The sequence below is a fragment of the Anguilla rostrata genome, chromosome 13 (assembly GCF_018555375.3).
Source record: "Anguilla rostrata isolate EN2019 chromosome 13, ASM1855537v3, whole genome shotgun sequence".
In the NCBI taxonomy this organism is placed as follows: domain Eukaryota; kingdom Metazoa; phylum Chordata; class Actinopteri; order Anguilliformes; family Anguillidae; genus Anguilla; species Anguilla rostrata.
In genome coordinates, this window is record NC_057945.1 from 2,895,744 (window position 1) to 2,913,110 (window position 17,367).

Sequence of the window (17,367 nt, forward strand, 5' to 3'; positions counted from 1 at the left end):
GCATGCTGTTCCGTCACCTAAAACAAAAAAAAAAAGAAATACGACATGGTCTGCGCAAACATTTATGCAGCTTTCTAAATATACAGCTGACCGACCTCTCGGAGGTCATGAAGTCCTGCAGATTTCATTCTTCTCTTTTTTCATCAATTCATCTGTTTCTTATTCTGAAAGATCCATTATCTGTATATCTGTAGTCTAAGCTGCAAAGACAGACCTCTTTTCCTGTTCCTCATAGATTGCTTACTTGTTCAAGAGTTAATTTATCATATTCCACACCCACGCCCTTATGATCAACTATATGAGAAATTTAGATAGGTGGCAGTGGAATGGAATAATTTCAGTTGAGCTTACCTGAAATGTTTAAATATAAAACAGACAAGAGTTTGTTTTAATATTGTGTAAAATCCACAGATTGATTCACGAGAGAATTGGGTGAGTATTTATCTTTCAATCACTCAAGGGATTGTGTTTGTATGTTTATGAAGCATTTAACAGGTAGGAGAAATTCAGCCTAAGTAACCATGAACATAACTGCTCCCCCGGCTCTCTGATTGGCTCGGGGGTTGAACAACCTTTCTTGATGGCCAATCAGGGTTGTTCATGAAGAATCAGGACAGGTGGCACCTGGAAACATTTATTGATTTTATTTCCTGCCATTTATCTAGATGTTACCATGACAACATGGAGATTGAAAATGAATAAGGAACACATGGGATTGCGTTGTCCAATCAGGTCTGGCCTCAACCCAAACTCCTGACAGGCAGTATTAATTTCTTCTTGAGCTGGCTGGTCCATTGCCTGCTGTAGAGCCCCTGTGGGCTGACCTTTGTGTGACCCCTGAGAACCCCGCCCCTCTCACTTCTGTGTGACCTTGGCCGTTTGTTCTTTTACTTCTTCAAGGGAGACCTAGGGGGGTACGTCACAAAGCAGGATTACTGAGTTAGCTACCTGGATAGCTGCGCTGAGTAAAACCCAGAACAGCACTTTTTACTTCAGTCCTTGTTCCAGATTTGGGGGGTGTTGGGTTTTTAATCAGTGCAGTTGTCTAGCTAACTCAGTAATCCTGCATTGTGAAATAGGGTCCAAGCCAAGATAGCAGCTACACTGCTATCTGCTGCCCTGGAAAGAATTGTTTTTCTTTTCCACAGTTCCTATACAGCAGGGCTGCCCAACCCTGGTCCTGGAGATCTACCATCCTGTTGGTTTTCACTTCAGCTAAACATCTAACATCTAAACATCTAAACATGAGCTGCTAATTACTAGAATCAAGTGTGCCAAATGTCCACCGGAACAGTAGATCTCCAGGAGCAGGGTTGGGCCGCCCTGTCCTACAGGAATACCAACTCAGCACAGGACTGTACATTTGCCCATAACGTGGGATAAGCTGGGCCTGGGAGGGAGGGAGAGGGAGAGAAAGAAAGGAAGGGAGGATGGCTGTGGGCAGTGTATTCCTTCGGTGCATGCCACTTGTTTATCGTCCTCGGCACCTCTCCAAACCTCTTGTTTTCTGCGTCCTCCCACGCTCACAGAATGTCAGAAGTAGGCAATGAAACAAAAGGCAGAGAAGGAGTGAACGCATAGAACAGAGGTGTGGTGGGAGGAGCCGGAATGTTCAGAGAGCGGAGCGAATCAGGTTAAAGAACAGGGACACGTTCCTCGCCTCTCCGTAAGAGCGACTCCTGGAGTTCGACGAACACCTGCGGTTTGGCTGTTCCAGCTACCAGCTGCCTAAACAGAGCAGTTATCCAGTGTAATGACTGCTCAGGTCTCTGCACACATGTCTGCACCATCAAAATAATGATCAAGAGGCCTTCCCCAAGGGCTGGTGTGTATGCAGGCTTACTGCTTCTACCGGTTCCCCCAGGCTAATTAGCCCCAATTAGCCCCGTACACCAACGCTGGCTCCCTCCTAAATGAGACCACAGGAGGACGTTTCATTTAAGGACACGGGAACAGCTACCAGCTGCTGGCCATGGGCTGATCAATACATTTACTGCAGCTTAAATGACTGATCACTTAAATAATAGTGCCGGTTAAATAATTAATTCCAGAAGTTGGCATTGAATCCAGATACACATATCCTCCCATACCCCTGGACTACTGAGCTCAAACGTGTTCTAGGTTTCATGTAGTGAGTTTTTATATTTTCATTTGAAAACTATTGAGGTGTCTGAACTGAAAAAAGCAGCCTGGCCTCTTGCTGGCCATGTAGCGTGTCTGATTGGCTGGCCCTGGCCCTTTAGTGCATCTGACCAGCTGGCCCTGTAGTGCATCTGACCAGCTGGCCCTGTAGTGCGTCTGACCGACTTGGCCCTGTAGTGCGTCTGATTGGTTGGTCCTGTAGTGCATCTGATTGGCTGGCCCTGTAGTGCATCTGACCGGCTGGCCCTGTAGTGCGTCTGATTGGCTGGCCCTGTAGTGCGCCTGACCAGCTGGCCCTGTAGTGCGTCTGACCGACTTGGCCCTGTAGCGCGTCTGATTGGCTGGTCCTGTAGTGCATCTGACCAGCTGGCCCTGTAGTGCGTCTGACCGACTTGGCCCTGTAGCGCGTCTGATTGGCTGGCCTTGTAGTGCGTCTGACTGGCTGGCCCTGTAGTGCGTCTGACTGGCTGACCCTGTAGTGCATCTGATTGGCTGGCCTTGTAGTGCGTCTGACCGGCTGGCCCTGTAGTGCGTCTGACTGGCTGGCTCTGTAGTGCGTCTGATTGGCTGGCCCTGTAGTGCGTCTGATTGGCTGGCCCTGTAGTGCGTCTGACCGGCTGGCCCTGTAGTGTGTCTGATTGGCTGGCCCTGTAGTGCGTCTGATTGGCTGGCCCTGTAGTGCGTCTGATTGGCTGGGCCTGTAGTGCGTCTGATTGGCTGGCCCTGTAGTGCATCTGACCGGCTGGCCTTGGCCCTGTAGTGCGTCTGATTGGCTGGCCTTGGCCCTGTAGTGTGTCTGATTGGCTGGCCATGTAGCGCGTCTGATTGGCTGGCCCTGTAGTGCGTCTGATTGGCTGGCCTTGGCCCTGTAGTGTGTCTGATTGGCTGGCCATGTAGCGCGTCTGATTGGCTGGCCCTGTAGTGCGTCTGACTGGCTGGTCCTGTAGTGCATCTGATTGGCTGACCCTGTAGTGCGTCTGACTGGCTGACCCTGTAGTGTGTCTGATTGGCTGGCCCTGTACTGCGTCTGATTGGCTGGCCCTGGCCCTGTAGTGTGTCTGACTGGCTGGCCCTGTAGTGCGTCTGATTGGCTGGCCCTGTAGTGCGTCTGATTGCCTGGCCCTGCAGTGCGTCTGACCGGCTGGTCCTGCAGTGAGTCTGATTGGCTGGCCCTGGCCCTGTAGCCCGTCTGATTGGCTGGCCCTGTAGTGCGTCTGATTGGCTGGCCCTGTAGTGCGTCTGACCGGCTGGCCCTGGAGTGCGTCTGATTGGCTGGCCCTGTAGTGCGTCTGATTGGCTGGCCCTGTAGTGCATCTGACCGGCTGGCCCTGTAGTGCGTCTGATTGGCTGGCCCTGTAGTGCGCCTGACCAGCTGGCCCTGTAGTGCGTCTGACCGACTTGGCCCTGTAGCGCGTCTGATTGGCTGGCCCTGTAGTGCGTCTGACTGGCTGGTCCTGTAGTGCATCTGATTGGCTGACCCTGTAGTGCGTCTGACTGGCTGACCCTGTAGTGTGTCTGATTGGCTGGCCCTGTACTGCGTCTGATTGGCTGGCCCTGGCCCTGTAGTGGTCTGAGTGGCTGGCCCTGTAGTGCGTCTGATTGGCTGGCCCTGTAGTGCGTCTGATTGCCTGGCCCTGCAGTGCGTCTGACCGGCTGGTCCTGCAGTGAGTCTGATTGGCTGGCCCTGGCCCTGTAGCCCGTCTGATTGGCTGGCCCTGTAGTGCGTCTGATTGGCTGGCCCTGTAGTGCGTCTGACCGGCTGGCCCTGGAGTGCATCTGATTGGCTGGCCCTGTAGTGCGTCTGATTGGCTGGCCCTGTAGTGCATCTGACCGGCTGGCCCTGTAGTGCGTCTGATTGGCTGGCCCTGTAGTGCGCCTGACCAGCTGGCCCTGTAGTGCGTCTGACCGACTTGGCCCTGTAGCGCGTCTGATTGGCTGGTCCTGTAGTGCATCTGGCCGGCTGGCCCTGTAGTGCATCTGACCGGTTGGCCCTGTAGTGCATCTGACCGGTTGGCCCTGTAGCGCGTCTGATTGGCTGGCCTTGTAGTGCGTCTGACTGGCTGGTCCTGTAGTGCGTCTGACTGGCTGACCCTGTAGTGCATCTGATTGGCTGGCCTTGTAGTGCGTCTGATTGGCTGGCCCTGTAGTGCGTCTGACCGGCTGGCCCTGTAGCGCGTCTGACTGGCTGGCTCTGTAGTGCATCTGATTGCCTGGCCCTGTAGTGCGTCTGACTGGCTGGCCCTGTAGTGCGTCTGACCGGCTGGCCCTGTAGTGCTTCTGATTGGCTGGCCTTGGCCCTGTAGTGCGTCTGATTGGCTGGCCCTGTAGTGCGTCTGATTGGCTGGGCCTGTAGTGTGTCTGATTGGCTGGCCCTGTAGTGCATCTGACCGGCTGGCCTTGGCCCTGTAGTGCGTCTGATTGGCTGGCCCTGTAGTGCGTCTGATTGGCTGGCCTTGGCCCTGTAGTGTGTCTGATTGGCTGGCCATGTAGCGCGTCTGATTGGCTGGCCCTGTAGTGCGTCTGATTGGCTGGCCTTGGCCCTGTAGTGTGTCTGATTGGCTGGCCATGTAGTGCGTCTGATTGGCTGGCCCTGTAGTGCGTCTGATTGGCTGGCCCTGGCCCTGGCCCTGTAGTGCGTCTGATTGGCTGGCCCTGTAGTGCATCTGATTGGCTGGCTCTGTGAATGTGAATGAAGCGGTCCTCTGGTGCGTTGCCGTGGGCGCTGTGGGCTGGCGAAGCGACAGCAGGATGTGTGCGCTGTCAGAGCGCTGAGGCGTTGAGGCGCTGACAGTGCGCGGTCACGGTCGCGGTCTGAGATGGCGGGTCCAGCCCTATGACAGGCGGCGGTGCTGAGGGGCACAGATAGAGCCGCGGGCGGCGTTATCTCTGGAGCCTGCCCTCCAGTCAGCTGATGCTAACGCAGCCCGGGCCGTTCGGGTGACTCCCTGCCTGTGACATCAGAGGCAGTATAAAACGCCCGGGCCGCTCAGGGGCACTTTCTGAAGACTCCTGCCTGTTCCCGAGCGCCACTCTGTTCACCATGCGTGAGATCGTTCACCTGCAGATCGGACAGTGTGGGAACCAGATCGGCTCCAAGGTAACCGGCTCCTTCGCGCTCCTCTCCTACACCACCAGCGTGTCTGACGGCCGCAATGACACGGACCTCGACCTACGCTGGTCCTGTCTGGCTTTTCACTCAAAGGCGTACACTTTCTCATGCCATTGCTTTATGTTTTATAAACTATATGATGTAAAAGGGGGGGAAAAAACTAAATAAAAACATAAGTAATGTTCTTACTGCTGTCCATGGTAGATGAATACTTTCATTTACAAAAATAACAACGTTCAGAGGAGGATTCTGCGTGCGCTGTGCAGTCCACAGAGCAGTCGTATCAGGCCGAGCCAGGCATTTTCAGCTGCATCGTGTAAGTGCAGCAGACGTAGCACTTTGAGTTGTATGCTAACACGGTTCGGTGTGGCTAAACTGTTTGAAATTTAAGAGTGACATGTGAGCCTGGGCGGAATGCCAGAGGGTGCTCCCCCACGGCCCGCGGGGGGCAGATAAGGGGAGGGGTGCCGGCAGGACGTTTATCACTTCCTCAGAACCACAAATGCGAACGGGGGGCCACTGGGCAGCTCGCTCAGTAACGGTGCTGCTCGCAGCGCACGAGTGAGCGCTGAATCACATCGATCGAATCTGAATCGAATCCGAATCGAATCCGAATCGAATCCGAATCCGAATCGAATCCGAATCGAATCCGAATCGAATCCGAATCGAATCCGAATCGAATCCGAATCGAATCCGAATCGAATCCGAATCGAATCCGAATCATGCCAGTGTCGACTGTGTCTGGCAGCCCTGCAGGGGTGTCTGGGAGGGATTCAGTCAGCAGTGTTCATCGCTCCAGTGACTCCTGTCGGCTGTCTGGGCCTTGGGTCTCCTCCGTTTGGGCAGCTTGCAGCTGTGGTGTGAAAAGAAGCAGCTGGCGGGCAGTGAATTTGACATTCCAAATTCGGGTGGGACTGGAGATGGCAAATAAAAAATAAAAAAAAGAGAATGGCAGATCTTAATGCAGCAAATGAAATAACACAAACTTTTATCTTTGACATTGAGCATGTCTGTTTAATATGTCCCATCGCTATTTTACTGATTTTTAATTTTTAATTTATTACAATTACAATTCTAATTATTCAATTGTAATAAATCTATTATTACAATTTTGATTTTGTTTTGTATGTGTATGTGAAGCTTTCTGCTTCCTGTATATGGTGCTATATAGAAAAAGATTATTCAGTGATTACAAGATTAGTATTAGCGTTCGAACATGTATGTCTGTGTGTGTATATCACGTACAGTGATAAGCCAATGCTCTGGATTATTTTCTATGACAGTCAAACGCAATAAATGAGACGATCGGCGTATGTCAAAATGAACCCGGTGTGATTCATGTGTTGATCCCGGCTCTGGGGTGTTCAGTTCTGGGAGGTGATCAGCGATGAGCACGGCATTAACACCGCAGGGACCTACAAGGGCGACAGTAACCTGCAGCTGGAGCGGGTCAACGTCTACTTCAACGAGGCACATGGTGAGTGCGCTCCCGAAGAGAGGGGTCATCACCAAGAGCACCGAATCACAAAATGAAGGAAAACCACCAGCACTTCCTGTTTCCTCTAACACTGCTGCAGCTGCTAGGCTTGGTCTGCCCATCACCTTTAACGCCCAGCTGAGCTCTGGGGCTTCCTGTAATCTCCCCATCACACCAGCTGTGTGTGTGTAATCTCCCCATCACCCCAGCTGTGTGTGTGTAATCACCCCAAAGCACCAGCTGTGTGTGTAATCTCCCCATCACCCCAGCTGTGTGTATAATCTCCCCATCACCCCAGCTATGTGTGTAATCTCCCCATCACCTCAACTGTGTATGTGTAATCTCCCCATCACCCCAGCTGTGTGTAATCCCCCCATCACCTCACTTGTGTAATCCCCCAGCTGTGTGTGTAATCTCCCCATCACCCCAGCTTGTGTGTGTAATCTCCCCATCACCCCAGCTGTGTTGTGTAATCTCCCATCACCAACTGTTGGTAATCTCCCATCACCCAGTTGTGTGTGTAATCTCCCATCACCCCAGCTGTGGTGTGTGTAATCTCCCCATCACCCCAGCTGTGTGTATAATCTCCCCATCACCCCAGCTATGTGTGTAATCTCCCCATCACCTCAACTGTGTATGTGTAATCTCCCCATCACCCCAGCTGTGTGTGTAATCTCCCCAATACCCCAGCTATGTGTGTAATCTCCCCATCACCTCAACTGTGTGTGTGTAATCACCCCAGCTGTGTGTGTAATCTCCCCATCACCCCAGCTGTGTGTGTGTAATCTCCCCATCACCCCAGCTGTTGTGTGTATCTCCCCATTACCCAAGCTGTGTGTGTGTAATCTCCTCATCACCCAACTGTGTGTGTGTTGTAATCCCCCATCACCCAGCTGTGTGTGTGTAATCTCCCCATACCCAGCTGTGTGTGTAATCTCCCCAAACACCAGCTGTGTGTGTGTGTAATCCCTCATTACCCCAGCTGTGCGTGTGTAATCTCCCATCACCCCACTGTGTGTGTGTAACCTCCCCATCACCCCAACTGTGTATGTGATCTCCACATCACCCCAGCTGCGTGTGTGTAATCTTCCCATCACCCCAGCTGTGTGTGTGCAATCTCCCCATCTGTGTGTGTGTAATCTCCCCATCACCCCAGCTGTGTGTGTAATCTCCCCAATACCCCAGCTATGTGTGTAATCTCCCCATCACCTCAACTGTGTGTGTGTAATCACCCCAGCTGTGTGTGTAATCTCCCCATCACCCCAGCTGTGTGTGTGTAATCTCCCCATCACCCCAGCTATGTGTGTAATCTTCCCATCACCTGAACTGTGTGTGTGTAATCTCCCCATCACCCCAGCTGTGTGTGTGTAATCTCCCCATCACCCCAGCTATGTGTGTGTAATCTCCCCATCACCCCAGCTGTGTGTGTGTAATCTCCCCATTGCCCCAGTTGTGTGTGTAATCTCCCCATCACCTCAACTGTGTGTGTGTGTAATCTCCCCATCACCCCAGCTGTGTGTGTGTAATCTCCCCATCACCCCAGCTGTGTGTAATCTCCCCATCACCTCAACTGTGTGTGTGTAATCTCCCCATCACCCCAGCTGTGTGTGTAATCTCCCCATCACCCCAGCTGTGTGTGTGTAATCTCCCCATTACCCAAGCTGTGTGTGTGTAATCTCCTCATCACCCCAACTGTGTGTGTGTGTGTAATCCCCCCATCACCCCAGCTGTGTGTGTGTAATCTCCCCATTACCCCAGCTGTGTGTGTAATCTCCCCCAAAACACCAGCTGTGTGTGTGTGTAATCCCTCTATTACCCCAGCTGTGCGTGTGTAATCTCCCCATCACCCCAGCTGTGCGTGTGTGTAACCTCCCCATCACCCCAACTGTGTATGTGATCTCCACATCACCCCAGCTGCGTGTGTGTAATCTTCCCATCACCCCAGCTGTGTGTGTGCAATCTCCCCATCTGTGTGTGTGTAATCACCCCCAAAACACCAGCTGTGTGTGTGTAATCTCCCCATCACTCCAGCTGTGTTTGTAATCTCCCCATCACTCCAGCTGTGTGTGTGCAATCTCCCCATCTGTGTGTGTGTAATCACCCCCAAAACACCAGCTGTGTGTGTGTAATCTCCCCATCACTCCAGCTGCGTGTGTAATTCCCCCATCACCCTAGCTATGTGTGTAATCTCCCCACCACCCCAGCTGTTTGTGTGTAATATCCCCATCACCCCAGCTGTGTGTGTGTAATCTCCCCATCACCCCAGCTGTGTGTGTGTAATCTCCTCATCACCCCAGCTGTGTGTGTGTGTGTGTAATCTCCTCATCACCCCAGCTATGTGTGTAATCTCCCCATCACCCCAGCTGTGTGTGTGTGTAATAACCCCATCACGCCAGCTGTGTGTGTGTAATCTCACCATCACCCCAGCTCCCTCTCCCCCTCCTTTATCTAATTGTCTACTCACCCCCTTTCAAACTAAAAAATGCTTTTTAAATAAGAATGATAAACAAAATAAAGTATAAGCAACGAATATGTACTTCTCCCTTTTTCCCTCTCTCCATCTCCTCTCTCTCACACTCTCTCTCCCCCTTCCTCTGTCCTTCCCTCTCTTACTCTTTCCCTCCCCACTCCCTCTCTCTCTCACTCCCTACCCCTTTCCTCCCCTCCCTCTCTATCTCTCTCTCACTCTTTCTCCCCTCTCTCCCTCCCTTCCTCTCTCACCCTCCCACTCTTTCTCTCCCCCTCCCTCTCTCTCTCTCTCACTCCCTTCCCCTTTCCCCCTCTCCCTCTCTTTTCCTCTCTCGCTCTCCCTCCCCTCTTTCCCTCCTCCCTCCCTCCCTCTCTCTCTCTCCCTCCCTCCCCTCACTCCCTACCTCCCTCCCTCCTCTCTCTCCTCTCCTTCCCTCCCTCTCCTCCCCCCCCTCTCTCTCTCTCTCTCTCAGGGGGAAAGTACGTGCCCCGGGCTCTGTTGGTGGACCTGGAGCCTGGCACCATGGACAGTGTGAGGGGCAGTCAGATAGGACAGCTCTTTAGGCCCGATAACTTCATACACGGTGAGCTGCACACACACACACACACACACACTGACGTACACAGGCAGAGACTCTGGGGGTGTGTAAGTCCTGGCTAAATCCCCTCCATAGTACAGGCGGCACAAGAGCTTCAGACTGCATTTCAGTCATTACAAACTGCTCTGCTGGGCTTAGAACTGGTTTTAAATGCTCAGAAAACAAAGTTCATGGCCTTCTCAAAAGCTCACTTACAGTTGCTTGATGATCTTAGAATTTTCACATCCAATGGTAAATCCATGGAAAGGGTGCCCTCGTACAAGTACTTGGGTATATGGATAGACGACAAGCTTTTATTTAATGTACATATTGCAAATCTAGTTAGGAAGCTCAAAGTGAAGATTGGATTTTATTTTAGAAATAAATCTTGTTTTACTATCAATGCCAAGAAAAGCTTGTGGAAGCTACTTTTCTGTCTGTGACTGATTACGGTGACATATTGTATATGCATGCAGCCTCTCCATTTTACGGAGCCTTGATTCAGTGTACCATGCATCTCTATGCTTCATTACAAATGCAAAGTCCCTTACTCACCATTGCATTCTTTATGATTTGGTGGGTTGGACATCATTGACCACTCGCAGACAACAGCACTGGTATATCTTTATCTATAAAGCGATACTGGGTAAACTTCCAGCTTACCTCTGTACCCTTCTCTGTCTCAGCTCTGATGGTTACCAGCTACGCTCCCCCAAGTGGTTGCTTTTTAATGTTCTCCGGGTTTTGACAGATCTGGGGAAAACTGCATTTTCTTACCATGCACCTTGGGCATGGAATAATCTGCAAAAAGATCTCAAATTAGACACATTTATATCCTTTGATGAATTTAAATGCATCATAAAGAATGCAGTGACTGAGGCATGTGGTTGTTTTTCTTGAGATTTTAATATCTGTTCTCCTGTATTATTGTAGATTTTTGTATATCATGTTGTATATGTTGCATTTTAATATGTTGTGATGTTATATGGCTGCTACCTTGCTCAGGTCTCTCATGTAAAAGAGATTTTGATCTCAGTGGGACTTCCTGGTAAAATAAAGGTTTAAATAAATAAAAAAAAAAGCAGTGCTGTATACTCCATAGACTGTAGATCAATGACAAGCCTAGTTTTATCATGATCATGTCTACCCATTAACAAAAGCCCTGAAGCTACATGTCTGTTCTATATTCGATAAATAGCGCTTTTCTATCAACATTCCCAGGGCTCTACAGTCAAATAACTACAGCCTCTACAGTCTATATTAGCAATAAGCTGCTCTTGAAAAACACGATCCCTGCCTCTACCCAAGGTGATGTAAAAATTACCCACAATGCTCTGTTTTTGTGTAACAGGAAACTCTGGTGCTGGGAACAACTGGGCCAAGGGCCACTACACAGAAGGGGCGGAGCTGGTGGACAGCGTGATTGACAGGGTGCGGAACGAATGCGAGAGCTGCGACTGCATGCAGGGCTTCCAGCTGGTTCACTCCCTGGGCGGGGGCACCGGTTCGGGCATGGGCACCCTGATCATCAACAAGATCCGGGAGGAGTACCCCGACCGCATGATGAACACCTTCAGCGTCATGCCCTCGCCCAAGGTCTCCGACACGGTGGTGGAGCCCTACAACGCCACCCTGTCCATCCACGAGCTCATCGAGAGCACAGACGGGACCTTCTGCATCGACAACGAGGCGCTCTACGACATCTGCTTCCGCACGCTCAAGCTGACCACGCCCACATACGGGGACCTCAACCACCTGGTGTCGCTAACCATGAGCGGGGTGACCACCTCCCTGCGGTTTCCCGGGCAACTGAACGCCGACCTGCGCAAGCTGGCCGTCAACATGGTGCCCTTCCCCCGCTTGCACTTCTTCATGCCGGGCTTCGCCCCCCTCACCAGCAGGGGGAGCCAGCAGTACCGCGCGCTCACCGTCTCCGAGCTTACCCAGCAGATGTTCGACGCCCGCAACATGATGACGGCGTGCGACCCGCGCCACGGGCGCTACCTGACGGTGGCGGGGGTCTTCCGCGGCCGTATGTCCACCAAGGAGGTGGACGAGCAGATGCTGGCTATCCAGCAGAAGAACAGCACCTACTTCGTGGACTGGATCCCGCACAACGTGAAGGTGGTGGTCTGCGACATCCCGCCGCGCGGCCTCAAGATGTCCTCCACCTTCATCGGCAACAACACCGCCATCCAGGAGATCTTCCGGCGGCTGGGCGAGCAGTTCACCGCCATGTTCCGCCGCAAGGCCTTCCTGCACTGGTACACGGGCGAGGGCATGGACGAGATGGAGTTCACCGAGGCCGAGAGCAACATGAACGACCTGGTGTCCGAGTACCAGCAGTACCAGGACGCCACCGCCGACCTGGACTGGGAGCCAGAGGAGGCCCAAGAGGAGGAGCCCCCAGCGTGGCCGGCGACTAGTACTGAGACCGAAACGAAGGTGGAGACTGTGACTGAGGTCACGACTGAGACTGTGATCGAAACTGCACCCGAGACGACAGAGGAATAGAGTGACTGGCAGCTAAAGAACGAAGAAATAGTGCAGGAGAAAGTCACCAAAAACGCAGCTCAGAATTCAGCAGCTTTATGCACCAGTATCGGAAATGTCTGACCTATTTATGGCTTGAATGAAGTTTGGGGAGTGGGAATGGGGAGACCGGCAAGAGAGTGCACTGAGAATATTCTAGAAAATCCTCAACAAAATTAAATTAAATCCTCAATGTCACAAGAATACCCTGTGCAAAGAGTCAGAGTACTCTTACACTGCTTCAGGCCCACGGATATTTTCATAGTTCATTAAAAATAGTTCTCACCTCAGTTACCTAAGATGCCACTTAAAAATATAGAAATATTATAATATGCATTTTTATATGCATTGTCAGCAGTTTTGGGAATTTAAAACTATCTGGAACTGGGAATAAAAAGCTGCACCCTTTACATAAGTTATTCCAAACCGTGTTGATATTTATGGCGTGTGAATGTAAAAAAAAAAAAAAAGAACCGTAGCCTGCAGATGCTTTCCAGTAATGTTATGGCTGTGCTTTATGTTTGCTTAGTGTTTATTTAGGCAAGAAGGTAGTTAACTAATTGAGCTAATATTATTGTACAATTAATCGAATGTATTCAGTATTGTTCTGATTCAGTGTAATTCACAGAAAGGTATAGCAAGATTATGTCAACATTTTATATCATTGTCATCTTGGACATTTCACATTTTTTGAAAAGGTATAATTTATGTAAATTGTAAAACAATGTTCTGCAATGCATATGTGCCACACTGAAGGTTATAATTCAAATGAACCTTCTTATGAATTAATAAATGTTTGGGAATTCACAATAAAACAACACTATTTCCTCTTTTTTTGTATAACTGAAAATAACAAGGATGGATGATATTTTCTGGAACATCATGATTCAGTTAAATTAAACCACTTGTCCTGCACGCCAAAATATACAAAACAGACAATAAAATGGCTTACTTAAGTTTTATTTCGTATAAGGTCTACTGCTCATTCCAAAACATCAATGAACTCCCAAGTCAACCGTATCCGTGTAAAACTAATACGCAACCGTTACGTGTGTTCTGCTCGTTATCTTCTGTCATCGCCGGTTTCATTAAAAAACGTTTGTGTGAGCACTGAGGACATCGCCCTCCCTTTCAGCCGCCTGCGAGCGAGAGATTGCGCTGTCGGCCACTGCGCGCGCTGATAAGCTGCTCCCATTACATTACATTACATTCATTTGGCACACGCTTTTATCCAAAGCGACGTACAAAAAAGTGCATTTCATGGTCGTAGACAACTGCTGAACACGGGTTCAGTAAGGTACAATTACTTATTTTGTACAGCTATTTCTAGCCGAGAACAATGAACACTATTCTGGTCTAACATCTGCAAAGCCAACTAGGCAGAAGAATAAGCTACAGTATTAGGACAAATACAAATTACCAAGAAGTGCAGGGATGGGGTAACATGTAACAAGTGACAGGAAAAAAGGTTTTTTTTTATTATACAGCGTGGTGGTGGTTAGTCTAGGTATAGTCTGAAGAGATGAGTCTTCAGGCCACGGCGGAAGATGGATAGTGAGGGGGAGGTTCGGAGAGGGACGGGGAGTTCCACCACTGGGGAGCTAGGGTGGAGAAGCTCTGTGATCCCTTTGGGCGGGTGGGAGGGGTTACAAGGCGCCCTGCTGCCACAGAGCGGAGTGGTCGAGCAGGCACATAGAATTGAGTCATGTCCTGCAAGTAGATGGGGGCTGTCCTGTTGGCAGCAGTGTAGGCAAGGGTCAGTGCTTTGAACCGGTCCCTTCAGAAAGAGACTGATATGCTACAATACGCATTATTATTATTATTACAGAACCCTCGCCTCAGTTCAGCATGAACGGCAATATGGAGAAGCTCCTCAAACTGAATGTTATGGGTTCATTTCCACAACAGAGATGCCAGTGCGACCTAGATTCGACCAACTAATCCAGTATAATTCTTTAACAAAGAAATTTAACAGTACTAGGTGCATGTGCATTATTCACATAGTTTTCGAATGTGTAATTACATCAACTTTGTTCTGCATTTTTGTTTGCATGATTCAATAAATTAAGTTTAGGAAAGCCAGACAAAATAATACTTCACACTACCATTTTATTGCATTTATGAAATTTGCAGGAAAAGGTATTTTCTTTTAAACCACGTCTTATACATACAGTAGATCAATAAATTCATGTTTTGCTTCCATTAAGATAAATGAAACAATTAAATTGGGGTTATGGCGCCATCAGTCAACACAGAAAGGACCCATGCAATCAGCTCCTGCAAGAAAAATAAAACGCATTTTAGAAAAGCACAATTTCTTCTTCGACATCCTATTGGTTTAAAAATAGTTGCCTACTTAAACATAGGCATTAAACGTTTTAAACCACTGAAGTCCTATAACTCGTGAAATCTTAGTAACTAAATCATAAGGCTGAAGAAAGTGTGAGGAGTACAAGGGAATGTTAGTAGCATTACTTTTGAACAACAGTGCAGATGCTAGCCAAATGTATGCCCACTCACATGTCTTCGCTGGTTTGATGACTTTGACGTTAGTCTCCGCGGCTTTTACGGCTTCTAACTTGAGCTCGGGTTTTAGCGCGGCCCGCACCACTCTCGCGCAGATGGCCGAGAAGCGGATGTAGCTGGAAAAAACAAGAGTTTGATTAAATAAACACTCGTTTTTTCTTGAGTTTCATTCATTCCTCTATACAAATTCCACAGCCTGTTGCGTTTAATTCTACAGCAGGTCCTCCATACCACACCTGTCTTTAAACCTCTTTATAAACGCTCTTATATATATAAAAAACGCTAGCCAAACGGTGAAACGGTAACGTTACTTCATTTACTGTATTGTGTCGTCGTCGGGGTAAAAGTAATCCAGCATTAACAACTTCCAGAAAACATGACAGAAACAATAATATGGCTACAATACAAGATCAAGTCAGAATAGGCTTTCGACCAACACAACAGTGCAATAAAGTGCAGGAACATTAGTGTAAGTGGCTGGAATCTCCATATACATTACAACAGTTATTTTAAAGGAGTACCATGGTGATTTTCACACTTTCTCTGTTTTATGTGCTATTTGCACAAGAGGCATTGAAGAAACACAATGAGCAAAGTATTAAATATGTCCGTTCTGTATTTTTGGAGAAATATGCGTTTTAAATTCATCGTCCCATTTTCAACCGGTTGAGAAAGTTGTCATTTTTCTACGTCACGAATACAGTAACCACTCCTATTTCCACGCCCCGAAAGAAATCCTGCTGTTCAGACAATGCAAATATTTGACTAACGTTAGGTTCACTTAATTAGAGTTCCTTTAGATTATTCTGGTTATATTCATTTAGCTAGCTAGCTAACGTTAGCTAGCTAGGAGGTTTGCTTTCATAAGGCAATGTTATCGATAACGTTAGCTTGCTAGTTCGCTTTTATGAGGACGTTATAGTTGTGCTTTTATCTTAACTTGGCTAGCTAGATAGCAAAAATTGTAACTGGATACAAGTCAACGTCCTTACCTTAGCTATCTATCGATACTTGATATACTACTAAGCTAGCTAGCTTGCGAAAATTCAGTCTCCCAAAGAGAGCGCGTATCATGGGGGTAGCTATGGTAACGGGGAACGGTCTGTCAATCATAGCTAACTGACAGTTCTCATTACCACGCCCAGACGGTTCGGGTGAATTTTTATAGTGGGAAATTTAGGCCTAGAAAAATACGTTTTAAAGTACATTGAAATGACTGAAGAATAAAAAAATTATGCACATTTGTTTTGTTGTTGCCTGAAGACAACTGGGAAGTGTCACGTTCAACCACCACGGTACTCCTTTAAGAAGTTCATCACGACCATGGCAATTTAAACAAAGGATGCCATAAGTCTTAAGTTAGTATTTCGAACAGTCACCGTAAAACGACGGCCCGAATGGCAGTAGCTCTAACTCCACCAGAGGATGGTCATGTACGTTAACAGCTGAATAACTACGCTGGTCGGGTTAACCGAATGACTGCTGTAGCACGTGGATGTTAGTTAGATTGTAGGTAATGTTCTACATTATGGCAGCTTTTCTAATGCTCTTCATACTTCGTGAGAGGCTAGGTTCAGCAGATGCAGGTGGCCAACCAAGCCGACAGAGCTGTTATATTATAACTATAGTTCAGGGCTTCACAATCCCGCACCCGGAGAGCTACCGTCCTGTATATAACATTTCAACTGTAATTCGACACAATTGATTATTCTAATTAGCAGCTCAACAAGATCTCTCGCTGTTGAATGAGGTATGCTGTTAGAGTTCGAGTGAAAAGCTACAGGACGGTAGATATCCAGGCACAGGATTAGGCAGGCCTGCTCTAGCTACATGTCTATGACCTAGCCACGATTTGTCGGTTATTTGAATTGCACTCAAACATGTTAGCGGGCAAGCTAACATTAGGTTGCTAGCAAAAAATAGGCCGTTCGCCACGGGCAGCGTATAGTCAAGGTGAACGCGTGAAGACTGTTCATTCCAATTACCGAGCAAACAGGAGTAGGGGTCGAAATACAACTAATGATAGAAATCTGACTCATTATCAAATGCTAGATAACATGTCGCCAACTAGCTAGCTATGCTGCAAATGAAACTGGCTCTAATAGCACTTAGCTAATGCTAATCGAGTGACAGCTACCTAGCGAAAAGCTATGCTAGTACCTAAGGGGTGGCCGCCTGACAACAATTATATGTAACCCGGCCAAAATAAAGATATCTTGTCAATGCAAAATAAAATAGCTTGCTACCTCAGGCCCGCCTGTCTCCAGTAAGCCACCATTTCTTCGTAGCTGAGGTTTAGGTCGTACTTGACGGCGTTAGCTCAAGGACGCACTCAGAGTAGACGGACTATCTGTGGCCGGAAGTTGGTACAGGAACATCCTCCGCGCTCTGATTGGTTAAATAAATCGGTCAATGCCTTTGTCCCTCCCACCTGCATCTGCTGAACACAGAGCTCTTCTCTCGTAGTACTTCATTACAAAAGTAAAACATTTAAATGTAATAATAATATTATTAAAATTAAAATTAAATATATA

General features: G+C 48.6%; 2 protein-coding genes across 2 annotated transcripts; one reads left to right on the forward strand and one right to left on the reverse strand.

Annotated features, from left to right (window-relative positions):
- The first annotated feature begins 5,079 nt into the window (after positions 1–5,079).
- Positions 5,080–13,125, forward strand: tubb1 (tubulin, beta 1 class VI). Its single transcript, XM_064303967.1, has 4 exons — positions 5,080–5,239; positions 6,620–6,728; positions 9,671–9,781; positions 11,127–13,125. The coding sequence occupies exons 1-4, from the start codon at positions 5,183–5,185 to the stop codon at positions 12,287–12,289; spliced, it is 1,440 nt and encodes a 479-aa protein (XP_064160037.1). The 5' UTR covers positions 5,080–5,182; the 3' UTR covers positions 12,290–13,125.
- A 1,274-nt stretch (positions 13,126–14,399) lies between these two features.
- Positions 14,400–17,239, reverse strand: atp5f1e (ATP synthase F1 subunit epsilon). The gene is made up of 3 exons (XM_064303969.1): positions 17,080–17,239; positions 14,828–14,949; positions 14,400–14,584 (listed from the first exon to the last, which is right to left on the reverse strand). Coding segments are annotated over exons 1-3 (156 nt in total). The 5' UTR covers positions 17,112–17,239; the 3' UTR covers positions 14,400–14,582.
- Positions 17,240–17,367: the final 128 nt, after the last annotated feature.

Coding starts and splice junctions, on each gene's coding strand:
- tubb1 (XM_064303967.1), top strand. CDS start 5,183: ATGCGTGAGATCGTTCACCTGCAGATCGGACAGTGTGGGAACCAGATC. Junction 5,240..6,619: donor GGAACCAGATCGGCTCCAAG/GTAACCGGCTCC, acceptor TGGGGTGTTCAG/TTCTGGGAGGTGATCAGCGA. Junction 9,782..11,126: donor GCCCGATAACTTCATACACG/GTGAGCTGCACA, acceptor TTTGTGTAACAG/GAAACTCTGGTGCTGGGAAC.
- atp5f1e (XM_064303969.1), bottom strand. CDS start 17,111: ATGGTGGCTTACTGGAGACAGGCGGGCCTGAG. Junction 14,950..17,079: donor TGGAGACAGGCGGGCCTGAG/GTAGCAAGCTAT, acceptor TGTTTTTTCCAG/CTACATCCGCTTCTCGGCCA.